Here is a 16,171-nt window from a genome sequence, read left to right on the forward strand (position 1 = left end):
GTGCTGCTCCGATAAGAGTAATGGCTGTGCCCACCTAGCTCCCAGCTGCTGTGAGGCTTAGTGAAATAGAAAGCAGGGGAGCACTCAGTGGACTGGCAAGTTCCATGCAGACGTGTGCTGTGTGATGGTGCAGCCGTGACAGCCCCCGCGGGCAGACAGGGCCAGGACTCCGGGGCATGGGCAGAGAGTGCGGGGGCAGCCATCCTGGGCTCCTCTGCCCGAGGCCAGAAGACCATGTGCTTTTTCATTCCAGGTCCCTCTGGTGTCCCTGGCTCCCTGTGGCCTCATTTCCCTCACTCCCTGGAGGAGGGCAGCCTGCCATTATTTTCTTTTCTGGCCAAACTGTGAGGGCACAGCCTCGCGCATAGGCAGCCACATGGGAAATCAGAAATGCCCAGGGCCAGTCAGGCAGGGTTCTGGCCACCCAGGTGCTCCAGCTGGAACACGGACTCTTGGAGTCGGAAAGTACCTCCCACTTCAAAGTAGGGCTCTTTGCTGACCTTTCTGGTGGATGTTGATCCTGATTCTGTGATGTACAACTCACTCCCTCCAGAGGTTGCCTTTGCATTATTGCTGCATTATTTGAAAGTTCTTCCTTTCACTGAGCTGAAAATTGCCGTCTAGTGTCTCTTTTCCAACCTCATGCTCCTGCAACTTTAGTCAAGCCCACTAGTCAGGAGAACAATGCTGTGTGGGAAGAAAGGCTTTAGCTGAAGAGGTCTTGGTTGTCCTCAGTCTGTGGCAAGGTCACCGCAAACACTCGGACTATCCTGAGCTGCAGGAACAGGAGGTTCTGGCTGCTCCATGTTTATAGGTTGAGGGTTTCACTCTAATCAGCTGTACTTGGACATCAGCTTCATTTAAGAGCCATAGAGGGGAAGTGAAAGGTGCAAAAGAAGCGAGCAACCAGGAAGGAGATTGTCTTTCTTTTTCTTCTCTAATATGTAACCTTTTCCTAATGGTAGAAATCATGATCTTTGTAGAAAACTTGGAAAACAAGCTTATCCTTAATTGCAGTTGACAGTTGACAGCTATTGTCAACTTCTGTGTTTAATTTCAGTGTTTTTAAAAATGCGTTATTCTGTCCTGACTGGTGTGGCTCAGTGGATTGGGTGCTGGCCTACGAACTGAAAGGTCACCAGTTCAATTCCGTCAAGGCACATGCCTGGGTTGCGGGCCAGGGCCCCAGTTGGGGGTGTGCAAGAGGTGACTTGTATGTCAGTCCTGGTCTACTTTTCTAAATATTTCTGTAGAGAATCCTGTAGGTGAATTACTGACTTAAAGGGCAATAGGCTTCAAGACTCCTGATGCCTGTTGTCAACTTGCTTTTCAGAAAATTTGTACCTAATTTACACTCTTACCAGGAATGTATGGACATTTCCATGGCATTTTAATAATTTACTTTCTCCTATTTTCAATTACAAAAAGACATCCCAGTGTCGTGGTAAGTACAGAGAAACATTTGTAAGTTGGAGTTCTGGAGAAAGGGACTGTTCAGGGAGGAGACCCTGGGGCGTGGGTGGCATCCTCCGTCTGGGTCCGGGGCGATCTGTCCTGAAGCAGCAGAAGCCAGGTGCCTATGAGAGCCAAGCTGCCCGTGTGATTTTTCAAGTCCAAGCTCAGGGTTGCTTGTAGCCCGTAACTTCCCCAGCCGCCTGAACAGCCCTGCCAAGCAGGCAAAGGCCATCAGAGAGAGGAAATAAGTCGGTTTTTTTCATTGAAGTCCACAGGGAAGTTATCATCACTAGCAACACCAAGTGTCAGCTTTGGAGAATGTATTACAATCCAGGTTTTCAAACTTTTTGAAACTCAACTCTTCTGTCAGTTAAAAGGGGGAGGGTAGACAGGAATAACATTTGCATTTAGTTTCTATTCTGTCCATACATGGCTGTGTCTACTGCAGTAATGCGTAACTCCAACATGTTAGTAGCTCTGAACAGCAAACGTCCCTTTCTCACGTGGCGACATGGGTCAGCTGGGGGCTCAGCTCCACCTGACCTCTCAGGGATTCCGGCCAGTGAAGCCCCCGTCACGCGCAGCACCTGCCATGGCAGGGGCAAGGGAGCACAGGTGTCACGCCCTGCCTCTTGGAGGCCTCTGCCTGGAAGTGACACACTTCTGCTCACGTTCCATTGGCCTTAGCCTGTCCCCTGCATTGTGCCCGCAGGGGTATCAGAATGCCAGTGAGTGGCCCTCGTGGCGGCCACTAGTGAGCCACACCAAGTGTGCCAATAATGACCTGAAGGGAAAGGAAGAGCAACTTTAGAACAAAACAGAAGGAGCAACTTTGGGGGGTAAGAAGTTCGGGAAAGGAGGACGAGGGGTTTGGAATGGATCTCTTCCCTTTTTTTGTATTTTGTCTCCTCCAAGCCAATGGTGACTCCTCCCTCCAGGCAGCCCCACCTCTTGGTGGGGTTTCCATGAACCCTGAGAGCACAGCCCCCGGGTAAAAAGTGAGAATCTAATCTGGAACTAGGAGAAGAGAAAGAAAGTGGGTCTAGAAGTAGTATCCTTCCACAGTGTGAAATGCGGAGGGGCAAAGCAGTCATCACAAAAATGCTCCTAGCCGAGCTTCCCTGGATGTATACCCCCACCACCGCCTGCCCTGTTGAAACCCAGGACAGCAGGACCCCTGGAGGGCGCAGGCGAAGGGGCCCACACATTTGCCTGCAGTCCGGGGGGGGGGGGCCTGGCCCCCTGGGCCAGCTTGCTCTGCACTTTCTGGCTGCCCCGTTGCCTGGGGGCTCAGTGTAGGGGAAGCTGTCGCGCCTCCTCTCATTGCTTTGCAGATGCCTTGAGAAAAAAGAATTCTTATGCTCTGACTTTGGGGTTGAAAATGGCTTTTTTTTTTTTTTTGCCACTTCCAGTAAATGTTGCTCCAGGGATCTCTAATGGAAATGCACTTACCACTTTATCCTCCAGGGCTTGAGGGTCAGCCAGCGTGCTTTAGGCTGTGAGTGGTGTCCAGAATAATGGATCGCAGGAAGTGATGTTGGGATGGTTCCTGAGCCCTGCCTTCAGCTTGCTAAGTGTGTTTTAAGTGAGCCCAGGTCACCACAGATGTCAGTTTGGTGGACACTGTGTGTCACTGAGGGGACCAGGTGCCCGCAGGACTCAGTTTCAAGTTTGGTCCAGTGTGGGCCCCAGACCCTGCTGAATCCCGGAGGGCCCCTGGGTCACAGCGGAGGTTCCCTTTGTGCCCGTGACTCTCCTCTCCGTTCTCTTCAGGAGCTCGAGCGCCTTAACCAGGTGCTGGAGGCTGAGAAGCAGCAGTTCGAGGAGGTGGTGCAGGAGCTGAGAGTGGAGCAGGAGCAGATCAAGAGGTGGTGGTGGTGCCCTGGAGGGGACCGGGGGGAGGGTGCAGCTGGGCGAGGGCACCTACAAACCACGCCCAGGGGACCGTCACTACCTGATGACTTGGTTTGGTCTCTCTTCCCAATGCTCCAGGCCTTGGGGTGTGCCCAAGAAGAAGCTAAGACCCCAAACAGATGGGCCACCTCTGGCCACTGGGGCCGGGGCAGGGACAGACAGGCGTGCCCTAAGCAACACGCCCTCCTGCCTCCACCCAACCCTGCTCCCCCAGGGCAGACAGGACCAAGCTGGTCTGGAGGCTCCATTAGCCAAGATCCCCAACACCCCATCTTTCTTGCGCAGTCCCTTCATGTTCTGGCTAGTGATGTCCCTTGGGATCTTTAGTCCTGTGTGTGGCTTGCAAACCAGTGGCACATTATAATTACACAGAATTAGAATCTCCTACAGGTAGATCCCAGAAGTCTGTATTTTTAAAAAGCTCCCTTGATCATGCTGATGTAGCTTATCCAGGAATTTGGAGGCTCTCGCTCTGGGTGCTGTTGGTGGTGGTGGTGTGGTTATCAATGGTCAGCATCGTTGTCACCATCATCGTCACTATTGATCATCACTGATAGCCCAGAAAGATTTTTCTGCAACAGCCTTATAAAGTTAGTCATTAGATATATAACTGGGGGAGGGAGAAGCTCAGGAAATCTTACCAAATAAATAGCCCAAACACCCGCTCACATCCAGGATTATGCCAAACCCCGAATAGAAGACTCGTCCTTGTCCTGAGGATTTGGCTGGGAAGACCAGACTCACACCCAGGAAACCTCAACATGATAACATGTGACCGAGTGCTAGGAGGTGTGGGGCAAACTCCCTGTGCTATAGGAATTAAAATAGACGCACAATCCTCATGGGCTCAGAGATTGGACTGAGCTGGGCCTTGGAGATGGATTTGGAAAGTTGGCCCAGAGCAGGGAAAGGCACTCCAAGCAGGAGGAGGGGAAACCAGATGTGGAAGTGTGAGATGGCCCGGGCTTGTTGAGAAAGCAGCAAGGAAAAGAGAAAAACAAACAAACAAACAAAACAGCAAGGAGTTTGTCATTGCAGAGAAAGGTCTCGGCTGTGTCCCATGTCCGAGTGAGTGTGGGTTCTAGCAAGGACTGTCCAGGGAAGATGGGGTGAGACCAGGACCCCTGTGGTCCCCCAGCACTTCTCTGCCTGTGGGGTGGCCCTAGGTTTCTCCCCACTGACAAGTGCGTGACTTCAGCTTTACTCAGCTGGGACCTCCTTTAGCCCGAGGTCCCTGACCAGCCATGCAGAGGGGCTGGCCTTCCAAGGACCCCACCGACCTGTACTGGGAGGCGAAACAAGCTATCCTGGTATGAAGGGAACTGGGAAGGGTGGGCACTGCCTTATCCATGCCCTCTGTCCCTGCAGGGAGCTAGAACTGACTGCAAGATGCCTCAAGGGGGTGGAGCAAGAGAAGAAGGAGCTGAGGCACCTCACAGAGTCCTTGCAGCAGACGCTGGAGGTGAGGGCCCACTGGTGGGGCTGGCTGACCAGGGGGCTGGCTGCTTGGCTGGGCCACATGGTACTGTCTTTTTTCCAACAGTATTTCTCCAGTTACTGAGCCATCTGCAAAGCTAAACAGGGCACAAAGTGGTGCTGATCTAAGGGTCTCCTCTCTGTGGACCACTGGGAATTTCAGCCGACTTATGAGGCCCATAGCAGGACTCAGAAGGGCAAATTCAAGTTTGCCCTTGCTATGACCGTAGCCTCAGGAAATCCACCTTCTTCAGTGCTTATATTTTTACACCAGATGGAGGATCGATTAGGGTGGGTAGCAGGGCCTCTCACCACTTCCTTCTTGTGGCTCATTCACTTAGCTACTCCAGGGCAAAATTGAGCACAAAGGGAAATCAACTCTCGGGTCACCTCCATGTGATACCACAGAAACTGGGAAGGGGATGATAAGGCACGTGGCAAGGACAAAGTGCCAACTCTGCAGCATGGCACGCAAGGGCAAACTCTGGCGCCAGCCTCTCTTCTCCTGTTGCCCTCTGCTGCCCTTCCACACCCTGAACAAAGACACCCCATCCCCTACTCCAAACCACTGAGCTCACATGCCCTGAGGAAGCCAAGCTCTCTCATCCTCCACACCTTTGCTTGGCCTGTCCCTTCTACTCCGAATGTCTTTCACCTCTCTTCTGCCTTGAGAACTCTGTCATCCTTCTAAGGCTTAGCTTAGATGTTACTGTGGTCAAGCTTCCCTGACTTTTCACAGCAGAAATTTGGCCTGCACTCTGGGCTCCCCTGGCATTTTGTACATCTGTTATGGCACTTAACACACCACTAGGTTGTGTTTTCCAAACTGTGAACTTCACTAGGCTGAGTCCTAAGGTTTTTCCAAGCTCAGCACTTAAAGTGAGCTTGGCGTGTCCTGGAGAGCGTAGTGTTTATTGCGTTCATGAACTGCCTGGCAGAGCGCAAGGGATTCTGTTCTTGCTTGACTGACTGGGGCTTTGTTTGTGGTGCCTTTACTTGTTTATCTTTTTCCAGTTCACATCGTGGGAGGGGTTTCCATGGATATTTCAGCCCCAGAATTCCTGTGTAGTGCAAGATCCCAGTCTGATAAGCGGGGACAACACAAACTGTCTCCAGTCTGGTCCTGTTGGGGTTTATCACGTGACCCCAACACACTTGCCCCTGGAGGGACAAGAACCCCAGAAGGTCATGGTGCCCTTGTGTCTTGGGCCCTGGCTGTAGTAGGTGCCGCCTCCCTGGGAAGCCTCACTGGGCTCCTCTTTGATTCCCTTGATGGAGGGGTAACCTTGCCTTGTTGTGAGCAAGATCTTGGTTGGCCTTTGAACTCAAGGGAAGAATGAAGATATGGCAGGTGGGCCTCACAGAGGGCATCCCAGTGGAGAGTCTCACTCCTGGAGTTGGGAGGCAGCTGAGGCAGCCACGGTGCAGAACCTAAATTAGGCTCTTTCTCTTCTCTCCCTCCCTCCATGCCAGGAGCTCTCCATAGAGAAGAAGAAGACCCTGCAAATGCTGGAGGAGAATGAGAACCAACTGCAGACGCTGGCCAGTCAGAGTGAGCAGCCCTCTCCCGATGAGGGTCTCCATAGCAACCTGAGGCAGATCGAGGAGAAGATGCAGCAGCTCCTGGAGGAGAAGCTCCTGGCAGAGAAGCGGTGAGGAGCCCGGGGCCCTCGAGGTCATGATTGACTTTGGTGAGCAGTACTTGTCCTTGAACTGGGCACCTGGACTTTTGGGTTCTAGTTGCCATTGCCCAGATAGGTCACTCGCTTTCTTTTGCCTGGGACTCAGTTTTCCCACCAGGCAAATGGAAATAGAACTTTCACTACCCAGAACCGACTGCATTGTTGTCTCTTGGGATGGTGCGTGCCATCCTGACAGTCACTAGGTCCGTCTAGCTCTGCTTTGTGGCCTGCTGGGAAGGCCCTCTTAGCCCCTTTTTAGCGAGGAGGAAACTGAGCCATGGAGGGGTTATAGCACTTTCCTAAGGTCACAGAACCAACGAGGCCTCAGTGCAGGACTCAGATCTTCTGACTCTAAGACTGTACTCCTCTCCTCAGCTGGGTGACAGGACCCCAAACGTTCAGGGGCTCCTGAAGCCTGGGTCTCAGGGCTTCTCTAGCCAGGCCTGCCTATGAGGGGCAAATTGCCCCTGGAAATCCTGGGTGAGGGCCTGACCGAGGGCCTTTTCCCCCCGGGCAGGATGAAGGAGAACGAGGAGCGCTCACGGGCCCTGGAGGAGGAGCGTGAATTCTATTCCAGCCAGTCCCAGGCGCTGCAGAACTCGCTGCAGGAGCTGACGGCACAGAAGCAGCAGGCTGAGCAGGAGCTCAAGGTGCCTTCTCTCACCTGGAGACTTCCCTCACAGCCCTGCACATCACCTGGCAGCTACCTGAATGCTCTCTGCTGACCTGAGCAGCCAGGGGCAGGCCACCCTGAGGAGAAGCAGCGGGCCTGCTGCTTCTGTGGGGCATCATTGCCCCATGTACAGCCGAGTCCAGGCCATCTGGTCAAGGGTTTAAGACACAAGGCCGGAGGTGGTAGCTTCCATCCACATGCAAAGACGAGAGAGCCCACTTTAACTGGGGGTGATCAGGGAAGGCTTCCAGGGCAGGTGGCAACTGCTGCCCAGGACCCCATATCTCTCTCCTTCCCTCTCCCTTCAGGCCGAGGTGAAGGTCCGTATGGACCTGGAGAGACGTCTGCGGGAGGCCGAGGCGGCCCTGAGGAGCCTGGAGCAAGGGCTCAACTCCAAGGTGCGGAACAAGGAGAAGGAGGAGAGGATGCGGGCTGACGTGAGCCATCTGAAAAGTAAGCCCTGCCCTCTAGTGCCCGGCCCCTCAGCCCTGGAGCTCGGCCGCAGCCAAGTCCAGTCCCATGGAACCTGGAACAGAGCCTAGAGCCCCACACAGAGCCTGCTGTGCATTGGATGTTCTATATATTGATGGAGTTTCTCCAGAATCCTGCCTGCAGGCATCTCCTTCCTTGGCGCTGCTTCCTTTTTGGCTGTTGGACCTCCTATAGGGGCGGGAGGGAAAAGCCTGCAGTTCTGCTCTGCCCAGCAGGTGGCGCTGGCTTCCCAAGGGATGGGGTCAGTGAGTTTCTCACTCTCCTGGCACCTGGGAACCTGGGAGGGGCGGGGTGGAACGGGGTGGGAGTGGAGGGTGCAATGGAACTTCCACGCAGGGTTCTTCGAGGAGTGCATCCGGAACGCAGAGCTGGAGGCCAAGATGCCAGTCATCATGAAGAACGCCGTGTACATCCACAAGGCAGCCACTCGCCGCATCAAGAGCTGCCGTTTCCACCGGCGCCGGTCCAGCACCACCTGGAATGACAGTGAGTGTGGGCGTCTGTGTGCCCTGATGGGATGGCGATAGTCATAGGCCATCAGTGACAAGGCAGGAAGAGGGCAGAGTACAGACGGCAGAGTGGGGAGGGCCGGCCCAGCTCTGAGGCCAGCCAGTGTGGCCTTGAACCTGGTCTGCCAGCCTTGGGTTTTTTCCCAGGACTAGGGGAGCCCATGCATGGGAAGAGGCTGGGTTTTCCCAGCACTACCACGTTAGGCAGTGAGTGAGGAAGGTGGGCTGGGGCTGGGGACAGGGCCAAGCCTTGGTGGAGGAAGGGCTGTTCACAAGCTGGTGGGGCCATCATCTCCCCAGTGAAGCCCTCCCAGTCCTTCATGACCTCCCAGCTGGAAGCCAACAACATAGAAGAGCTGAAGGAGGTGGCTAAGCGGCTGAGCCGAGACCAGCGCTTCCGGGAATCCATCTACCACATCATGGTGACTCAGCCTGGACCACCCTCGGCGCTCCCCAAGGGTGGGAAGTGAAGGGCTTTCCTCCCCAACTTCTAGGTTTTTCCTGGGTGGGGACTGGGATGGGGCAGCATTGGGGGGCCGACTCCGCCAGGCTTCTCTCAGCTCTCCTCTGGGCCACGGCTGCACCTGGGGACAGCCTCACCCTCAAAGGACAGGGACGCTGCCTCCCTCACCACCCCCACCCCAGACTCTACCCTTGGGTCTGTACCAGGCCCATGCAGGGCCCAGCCAGGTGCTGCCTGGCTGTGGTTGTCACAATGAGGCCAGGAAGAGGCCTGGTTGCATGTAGAGACTTTTTTGGGGGGTGGGGAGTGTGGTGGGCAGGCCCCACAGCTCTCTGTCACGCTCGCTCTACCTCTCTGTGACTCTGCCACCCTGCCCATCATGGTGTGTGCAGGCCTCTCCTCTTCACCTTGACACTCACCTCCCCTGAGGGCCTTTCCAATGCTCTCTGCTTCAGCGACCTATAGACATCCCTTAGTTGAGGTCCCTTACTTTGGCCACATCTGGGTTTGTGGCATACCACACCGCCACAGTATTGCCTTTCCTGAGGTTGGGCCCTGGCTGTGGGATCACCTGCTCGCTCCCCTCTGCAGGCGAGCTCATCCACCTACAGCCTCAGCACCCTATGAGGGTGATGTAATGCCCCCCACCCCCTGCATCCCACCTGCATAGGTGCCTAGGGCCCTGGCCCCTGGCTGGGAGCTGGGTGGCAGCGACACTGAGAGCTCCCCCAGAGGGTTCTGATAGAGGTGGCATCTGATAGAGGTGGCCCTGGCTCCTGCAGTATCTTCTCTTGGTTGGACAGGGAGGCTGCTCCCTCTGGCTACGGTGGCCCTGTTGGTCCATGGTGTCCCAGATGACTCCCTCCCAGCTGCCCCTGCTTTGGTCGCCCTGCTCCCTCCTCTCCCTGCAGAGGCTCTACCTGGTGAAGCAGTGTGACCATGAATCCTGGAAGATGGGGGCCTGGGCCTGCGAAATGGCCAGTAGCCATTGCTGGGCCCCGTGTCAGCAGGGGTGAAGCTGAAACACCTAAGGCTGTGGGGTGTGTCCCTCACCCAGCCCCTCTCCCTCTAGGCCCGCCCTCCAAAGCCTCCCTTTCTGTGGGTCTCTCCAGAAAGGGACTCTATCTGGGATCAGGGTGCTCTGGGACACTGGTGGCATGAAAAGTGCTGCATCTGCTGCTTGGAAAACTGAGTGAGGAGCTCAGTCTGAGATGGACAGATGTCTGCAGGGTCAGTCCCTGCAGAGGCACAGGTCCCTGGGGACTTGTGTGGGACCATTCTGTGGGAGGAGGAGCAGCCCCTGCTCTGTGCTCAGAGCTGCCTGGTGAAACTAATCTCAGCAGCCCCTCCTCCGTGGTGGGTGGACTTTGATGGCTTCAGCCAATCTCTTCCGTGTCTAGGTGGAGATGGAGGTGGAGGTGCTTCAGAATCAGTGCCTCTAAATTGGAATCTAAATTTCAAACCTTCACACCTGTAGAAACCCGCATCGTCCCGGAAATAACTTATGCAGTGTGTATGTAGGATGGACTTTGAAATGTGGGGGAAGGTTTATAAAGCCAAGGTTACAGTTTTATTCTTTGCATCTTTGTTTTTAAAGCAGTAGATTAATACTGGTTTGCTTTTGGAGAAAGATCTTTTGGACATTTTCAAATGCATTTCTTTTTTCTGGGCTAGCTATTAGCCAGAAAGCAAAGTGTTTTTCCGTGCACGTTCACCAATCCCTAGTGTCTTTCCTCCTGTTTCACCCCGTACTTACCATGCCTCAGGCCAATCTGGGTTATCTTCAACAAACCGGTCAATTCACAAGTATTTATTTGTTAAAAAACTCACTCTGTACCTATTACTGTAAATAGAAAAAGAACAATATTCCTATGTGAGAATATGTAAAGGTGGAAATTGCTTACTGGAAATATATTGATCTGGGTTTTTTTTGTTTGTTTGTTTGTTTGTTTTAAACAAAACCTTTATTCCTTGGCCAATTAAATGTTTCCTGCAATATTGCCGGCTGTTGGTTATTGCTGAGGAGATGTTGCCCCCTGCAGGTCAAATGTAGAATTACAGAATTGCTTGCTTGTTCTTGAACATTCAGGAAAGTTTCTCTACCCCTAAAGAAGTACTTCCTACAGGTGCACCTCTCGGGACTGGCTTGTTAATAATTAACTGAAAAATCTGTGTTCTTGCCTTGAGGTCCTGGATGTTCTCATTTAGCAAGGGCTGTCAGTTGGGTTTTCTTCTGATCTGAGCTTGAACAAAGGGACAGAGCAAACCTTGCCAGTGAGAATAGCCTCAGGGAGGCAAAGTTTCAAACCTCATTTTATGGCCTTCTAGTTTTGGTATCCCCACCAAAACCTGACAGTTTTACCTGCCCTGATGAGGACAGGTGTATTCTTTGGTTTCATAGTCAGATAAGGGAGAGCAAGACATAATAATAACTGGCTTCTCCCATTTGGTTTATTTTCTGATCAAACAGATCTGTCCTCATCCAGGACTGTCCTGGTTTGTGCGGTTCATTTGCTGTCATGAGTGTCCCAGTTTGGATGATAGTTCTGTGGTTACCTGCTTTTCCCCAATGATACATTAATGGATGAAGCCTGAGATCTGTAAAACCCTGGGTTCTGCCCCAGAAGGATCCACTCCCTGTGCTTGTTTCTGGAGGATGTAATTCTCACCCACCACCCATCCTACCCCGGCCAGCTCCACATGACCTGGGCAGCCTGTGGGTGCTCAGGCACCATCCACGTGAAATGTGGAGGCCCTAACAAAAGGTGACGGTGAAACAGGGACTCGCTCATGTCTCGGTGTGTCAGATTTGGTTTAACTAAGAAGGTAGTTATTTAAACCCACCAGATGAGAGAGCTGATCTGGAGCCCTCAGAGGAAGACCACCAGGGAACCTATGCTTCTGTCATGAGCCAGGATGAAGCTGCTGAGTGTCCTGTGCCACTGCGGGGTCTCTCTAAGGGCTCCCCAGACTGAGAAACCCTGCAGCTTTCACAGGAGCGGGGTGGATAGGGGGAGCTGCTGACTTCTCTTACCTCGCTCCACCCCTGGTGATTGAGGGCAAAGGAATGGCTTTTGCAAGGCTTTGGGAGAAGATGCCATTTTGTTCTTGACACACGGAAACAGATCCACTCCCAGAGGTCCAAAGCAGCTGGGAGAAACTGGTTGTTCAAACTTCCAAGCAGGTGTGGATGGGTGCGATGTAACATTCCCAATTCAGGTCCTAGCTCTTTGTACATCTTCTTCCCCCTTTCCTCCCCCTCCTTTCCCTTCCTTTCCCTAAACTTGGGCTTCCACTCATGGCAACCAATTCCTGTGACCCAGAAATGATCCCCCCTCTTCATCCTGCTGAGTTAGAGGTTTTTAGGGGACTCCAAGCCCAGAAATCTTCAGGGTTGTGGGTCAGTGAACTAAATCCCCTTGTGGTGAATTCTACCTGCAATTGTTTTAGTATGGTCTGGCGTTCTGTGTCCCTCTGGATTTACCTCTGGGTGAAACAAGACAATCAGGTGAGGAAGTTGCAGGGAGACAGGGTTTTCCCCGCTGGACCTCAGAGCTGCCTCCGGGAGATATCCGGGCAGCTGCAGAGCCAGCTGGCGCTGCCTTTGGGGCTCATGAGGTCTTGGCACTCTGCCTTGCTTCCCCTGGAGAGTCTGACACCTGCCTCAGGGCTGAGAGTCCTGCTGTGAACAGACTCAGCTGCCCTCTCATCCTATGGCTGATCGACCTCAAGGGTCACCAACCACAAGGGGAAGCTTTGCCCTTGCAGAGCAGTGACCTCGTCCACTAGACGCTGAGGGGAGTAACTTGCCCCACACTCTGCTTGCTGCCGAGGCAGAAAGTGGGAGCAGAGGGATGGGGGTTGGGGGCTCTGATGGTGAAAGGCTTTGCCACTTCCTGGCTCTGTGGCTTCTGCAAAGTCATTGTTTAAAATGTCTTACATATTTATATATTTTATTAAGTGGAAGATAAATCTCTGAAATCTCACCGGGCCGCTCAGAGCCCTTACAGTCCTGAAGGTCTGTGACCTGGGACCTTGCAGCTCTGGAATCAACAGAAACTGGCTGCCACAGCCGGCGCTGCGCGAAAACAAGGCTCCCTGGAGAACCGTCTGGCTCAGCCCGGCTGTGACGCTGTGCTGTGGTCAGATGACATGAAAAGAAAAAAATTTAGTTTTGAGAATAGGAAAGAGAACTGGCTTATCACCACAAGGCAACTGTGACCAGGCACTGCTTCCAGGCTGGTCCCCAGGATGGAAGGCTTTCCTGGGAGGGGAAAGGTGTCCCTGCGCATATTCTCACTGGTGTCGGAGCATCTGCCAGCGTCAGTCCTTCCGTCCTCCTTCAACACGTGTTCATCATGACTGCGTCGTGAAGTCAAGCCCTACAGTGTGCTTATCCTTGTCACTTACTGATGTTTTTCATTACAGTAAAATGTACATGATATAAAAGTTAGCATTTTAACCATTTAGGTGCACAGTTTAATAATGTAAGGCATAGTCATGTCATTGTACAACTAATTTCCTGAACTCTTTATTTCACAAAACTGAAATTCTATATACATTAAACTACTCCCTGTTCCCCGCTCCCCCCAACCCCTGGCCCCCTCCATTCTGCTCTCTGTTTCTCCGAATTTGACTACTTCGGATACCTCATCAAAGTGAGATTCTCAGTATTTGTCTTTTTGTCTTGGCTTATTTCACTTAACAGAGTGTCCTTGAGGTTGACCCATGTTGTAGCATGTGTTGGAATTTCCTTCCTTTTTTTAAGGCTAAAAAATATCCTATCACTTTTCAAAAGAAAAACATATTGAAATTTTTTTTCTGACAAACTATTAGCTAGTGGTGCGGGGGCCGTCTCAGCATACAAATCACAGCCAAGGAGGAGCTGAGTCCCACGGTTCCCCTGTTGCAGGTTGTTCCCCAGGACGGCCAAGTGTTAAGGGACGCTTTGGTGGTCCTTCTGCCTTCCTCCAGCAGAGGGCAGCGTGCTCTGAGCTGGGCCAGCAAAATCTAGCGGCTGGAGAAAGGGGATGGCGATGTGACACTGCATTACCGTGTTAATCTCCCCGTTGTTCTCTCCCTTAAGGTATGAAACAAAAGTCGCCACCTCAGACATCATTTATTTAGTCTTGTATACCAATGCTTTCAGTTTATCTTTTTTGTTCTCACAATAGCTCTGTCTTTGATGTATAGACAAATGAAACCCATAGAGGTTAAGGGATTTGCTCACTGTCACACGGCTTCTACATGGGGGTTCAGGTATTTGAGTTCAAGGCCAATGTTCTTTCTAGCATATGCACATAATTATACGTTAATATGTAAATTATTTTGTGACTGTTTTAAATAATTTCTCTCCCTTCCACAAATCTGTTGAGCCCCTCTGTGTTACAGGCCCCGAGATCTCTTCTAGTGTGGGCTTTTAAGGGGTAGACTCGGCTGCTTGGCGACTGGCAGTTTCCAGAGCACTCCTCCCCTGGAGAGCTGGCCAGTCCACTGCGCTGTGTCTTCCTCACAGACGGAGAGTCGCCGGTGAGGTAGGCGTCACAGGGGTCACGAAGAAACTCGGGCACGTTGTTCTGCAGGCTGTTGGCCACTCTCTTCCCCAGGTGTTTCGCTTCTGTTTCCCATCTTGTTAGGCACGTGAGTGATTTATGGTGAAAATCTGTGACTAACCAAGTGTAAATAAAAGCTCCTTCCATGACTGCAAAATGAAAATGCTGAGTGAAAGCATGGTGTTGTAGTTTTAATTGGCAGCATTTTTAATTTCCTCCTGTTGCATAAAATAACAGTGTGCCTTATACTCAGGGGTGTCGTGAGTTGGATTATGTGGTAGGTGCCAGCACTGTTCCGTTGCTGTGGGTGTGAGAGTGAATGAAGAGTCAGAGCCCCGGTTGTCTGTGCAGGTTGGCTGTGGAGAGAGGCCTGTACATGTCATTCAGGGACCTATGTGACAGCCAGTTTTCTGTCCCAGCCTATGATTCCAAGGTTGCCCTGGGGTCATGGTCTTGAGCCACCCAGAAGAATTTCTTTCTCCTCTTTGTGCCTGGAAGTGGCCTGGAGCACCTCTGCTCTCATTTAATTGGCTGAAACTCAGTCACATGGCCACATTCCACTCCCGAGGATTCTGGGAAATGTAGTCTGGCTGAGTGCTCAGGAGAAAAGGTAGGTATTGATGCTGATGAGCTGCATCAGTCTGAAGGTGGCAGGGAGTCCCAGCAGCCCAGAGCCTCCCTAAAGAAAAGACATGGAAAACACCAACGTACCCTCATGTCACTGTTTCTGGGGATGCTGTCCTGAATATCAAGCACATCGCTGACTGGGAAGATGTATATGACAGAATATTAACCACATAGGTATCCAGGTTTTAGCAGTAAATGGAATCTGTGGTGTTTATCCTAAATCATGAATCTCTACCTGAGACATTTTGGGCAGAAGAGATTTTTAAGGAGTGTTTGTGTGGCGGCACCACTTAGCACAGGCGATTCCGCCACACTACCTCTCTGGGGGCTAGTGGAACAGTGTGCTTGCTCTGGGTGTGTGTGCTGGATGGGAATGCAGGGCCCCAGCCTCCGGGAAGCAGAGCAGAGCCACGCACATGGGCGCAGAGGTGGTCGGAAGTCCCGGGAAGGAGTTCGGTTTTCGCCAGTCACAAGCTGTGCGACTCGGGTGAATACACAGGATTCCCCAGTTGTACATGCGCACCCAGAAGTAAATGCAACCCATCCTGCCTCACTGGTAGTCCAGAGGGTCCCGAGAAACCCGTTGAGGATCGTAAACCTTTAGAAAATGCTGCATGGTGACAGCTTCTGCACTAGGAGGGACCCCAGGGACCCTCCCTGAGTCCCTGGTGGCCTTGCTTACACTCACTGCATCTGATCTGTCATTTCTAAGCCACCTGTTTAAAAGCCTTTCCCTCTTCTGCCACAGACAGACACACACATTCACACACACGCACAGTACAGCTTGTTCAGGATGAAGCCTCCAAGGGCTGAGGCTGGTCGTTATGGGAAGTCCTCAGGGAAGGGCAGGAAGCTGGGGGCTGTGGCTGCCCTCCCACCCTGTGTGACAACGGAATGCAGCCTCAGTAAGCAGCGGCTGGCAGTGCCAGGAGGAGCCCATGTGCCAGGCGCAGCAGCACGCAGCTTTGTCTCCCTCCTCAGGCCAGTGTTTTGGGTTGGCTCCTTTCTGTCCCTCCACCTTTCTTCGCATGGCCCATTTCTGTCAGTCCCTGAATCCTGTGACATATTCTGGAGCTCCGGGCCTTTTGAGCCATACTGTCTCCTCTTGCTCCTCTCACAGTTAGTTACTAGAGGGAAGAGAGATTGGGAACCAGAGGCGTCCCCCCCCCCAAGTTAGGGCTATGCACATTACATCGCAGAGTGGGGGAGGGGTTTCTTCCACCAAAGAGGGGGGCGGGCAGTGGCTGAGAAGAATTCAGATGGAAAGGTAGAGGACCAATCAGGACATTTGTAGTTGTGGTGACAGAACACAAGGCTTACCAGGCTGG

The 16,171-nt window shown here is 52.6% G+C and overlaps 1 protein-coding gene across 3 annotated transcripts in view; it reads left to right on the forward strand.

Moving 5' to 3' along the window:
- PLEKHD1 (pleckstrin homology and coiled-coil domain containing D1) overlaps nucleotides 1-14,365 on the forward strand; it is a 31,039-nt gene extending 16,674 nt beyond the window's left edge. For 2 of the 3 annotated variants that reach the window (XM_037127117.2, XM_037127126.2), the window contains exons 7-13: nucleotides 3,229-3,323; nucleotides 4,738-4,831; nucleotides 6,319-6,497; nucleotides 7,045-7,177; nucleotides 7,509-7,653; nucleotides 8,029-8,178; nucleotides 8,502-14,365. In XM_037127117.2, coding sequence (XP_036983012.1) covers nucleotides 3,229-3,323; nucleotides 4,738-4,831; nucleotides 6,319-6,497; nucleotides 7,045-7,177; nucleotides 7,509-7,653; nucleotides 8,029-8,178; nucleotides 8,502-8,671 — 966 coding nt within the window. In that variant the 3' untranslated portion in view covers nucleotides 8,672-14,365. The remainder of the gene's footprint in view (nucleotides 1-3,228; nucleotides 3,324-4,737; nucleotides 4,832-6,318; nucleotides 6,498-7,044; nucleotides 7,178-7,508; nucleotides 7,654-8,028; nucleotides 8,179-8,501) is intronic. The other variant, XR_005079853.2, reaches the window with a different exon arrangement.
- Nucleotides 14,366-16,171: the final 1,806 nt, after the last annotated feature.

This window comes from Artibeus jamaicensis, unplaced genomic scaffold, assembly GCF_021234435.1.
Source record: "Artibeus jamaicensis isolate MK-2021 breed Jamaican fruit bat unplaced genomic scaffold, CSHL_Jam_final contig_851, whole genome shotgun sequence".
Classification (NCBI taxonomy): domain Eukaryota; kingdom Metazoa; phylum Chordata; class Mammalia; order Chiroptera; family Phyllostomidae; genus Artibeus; species Artibeus jamaicensis.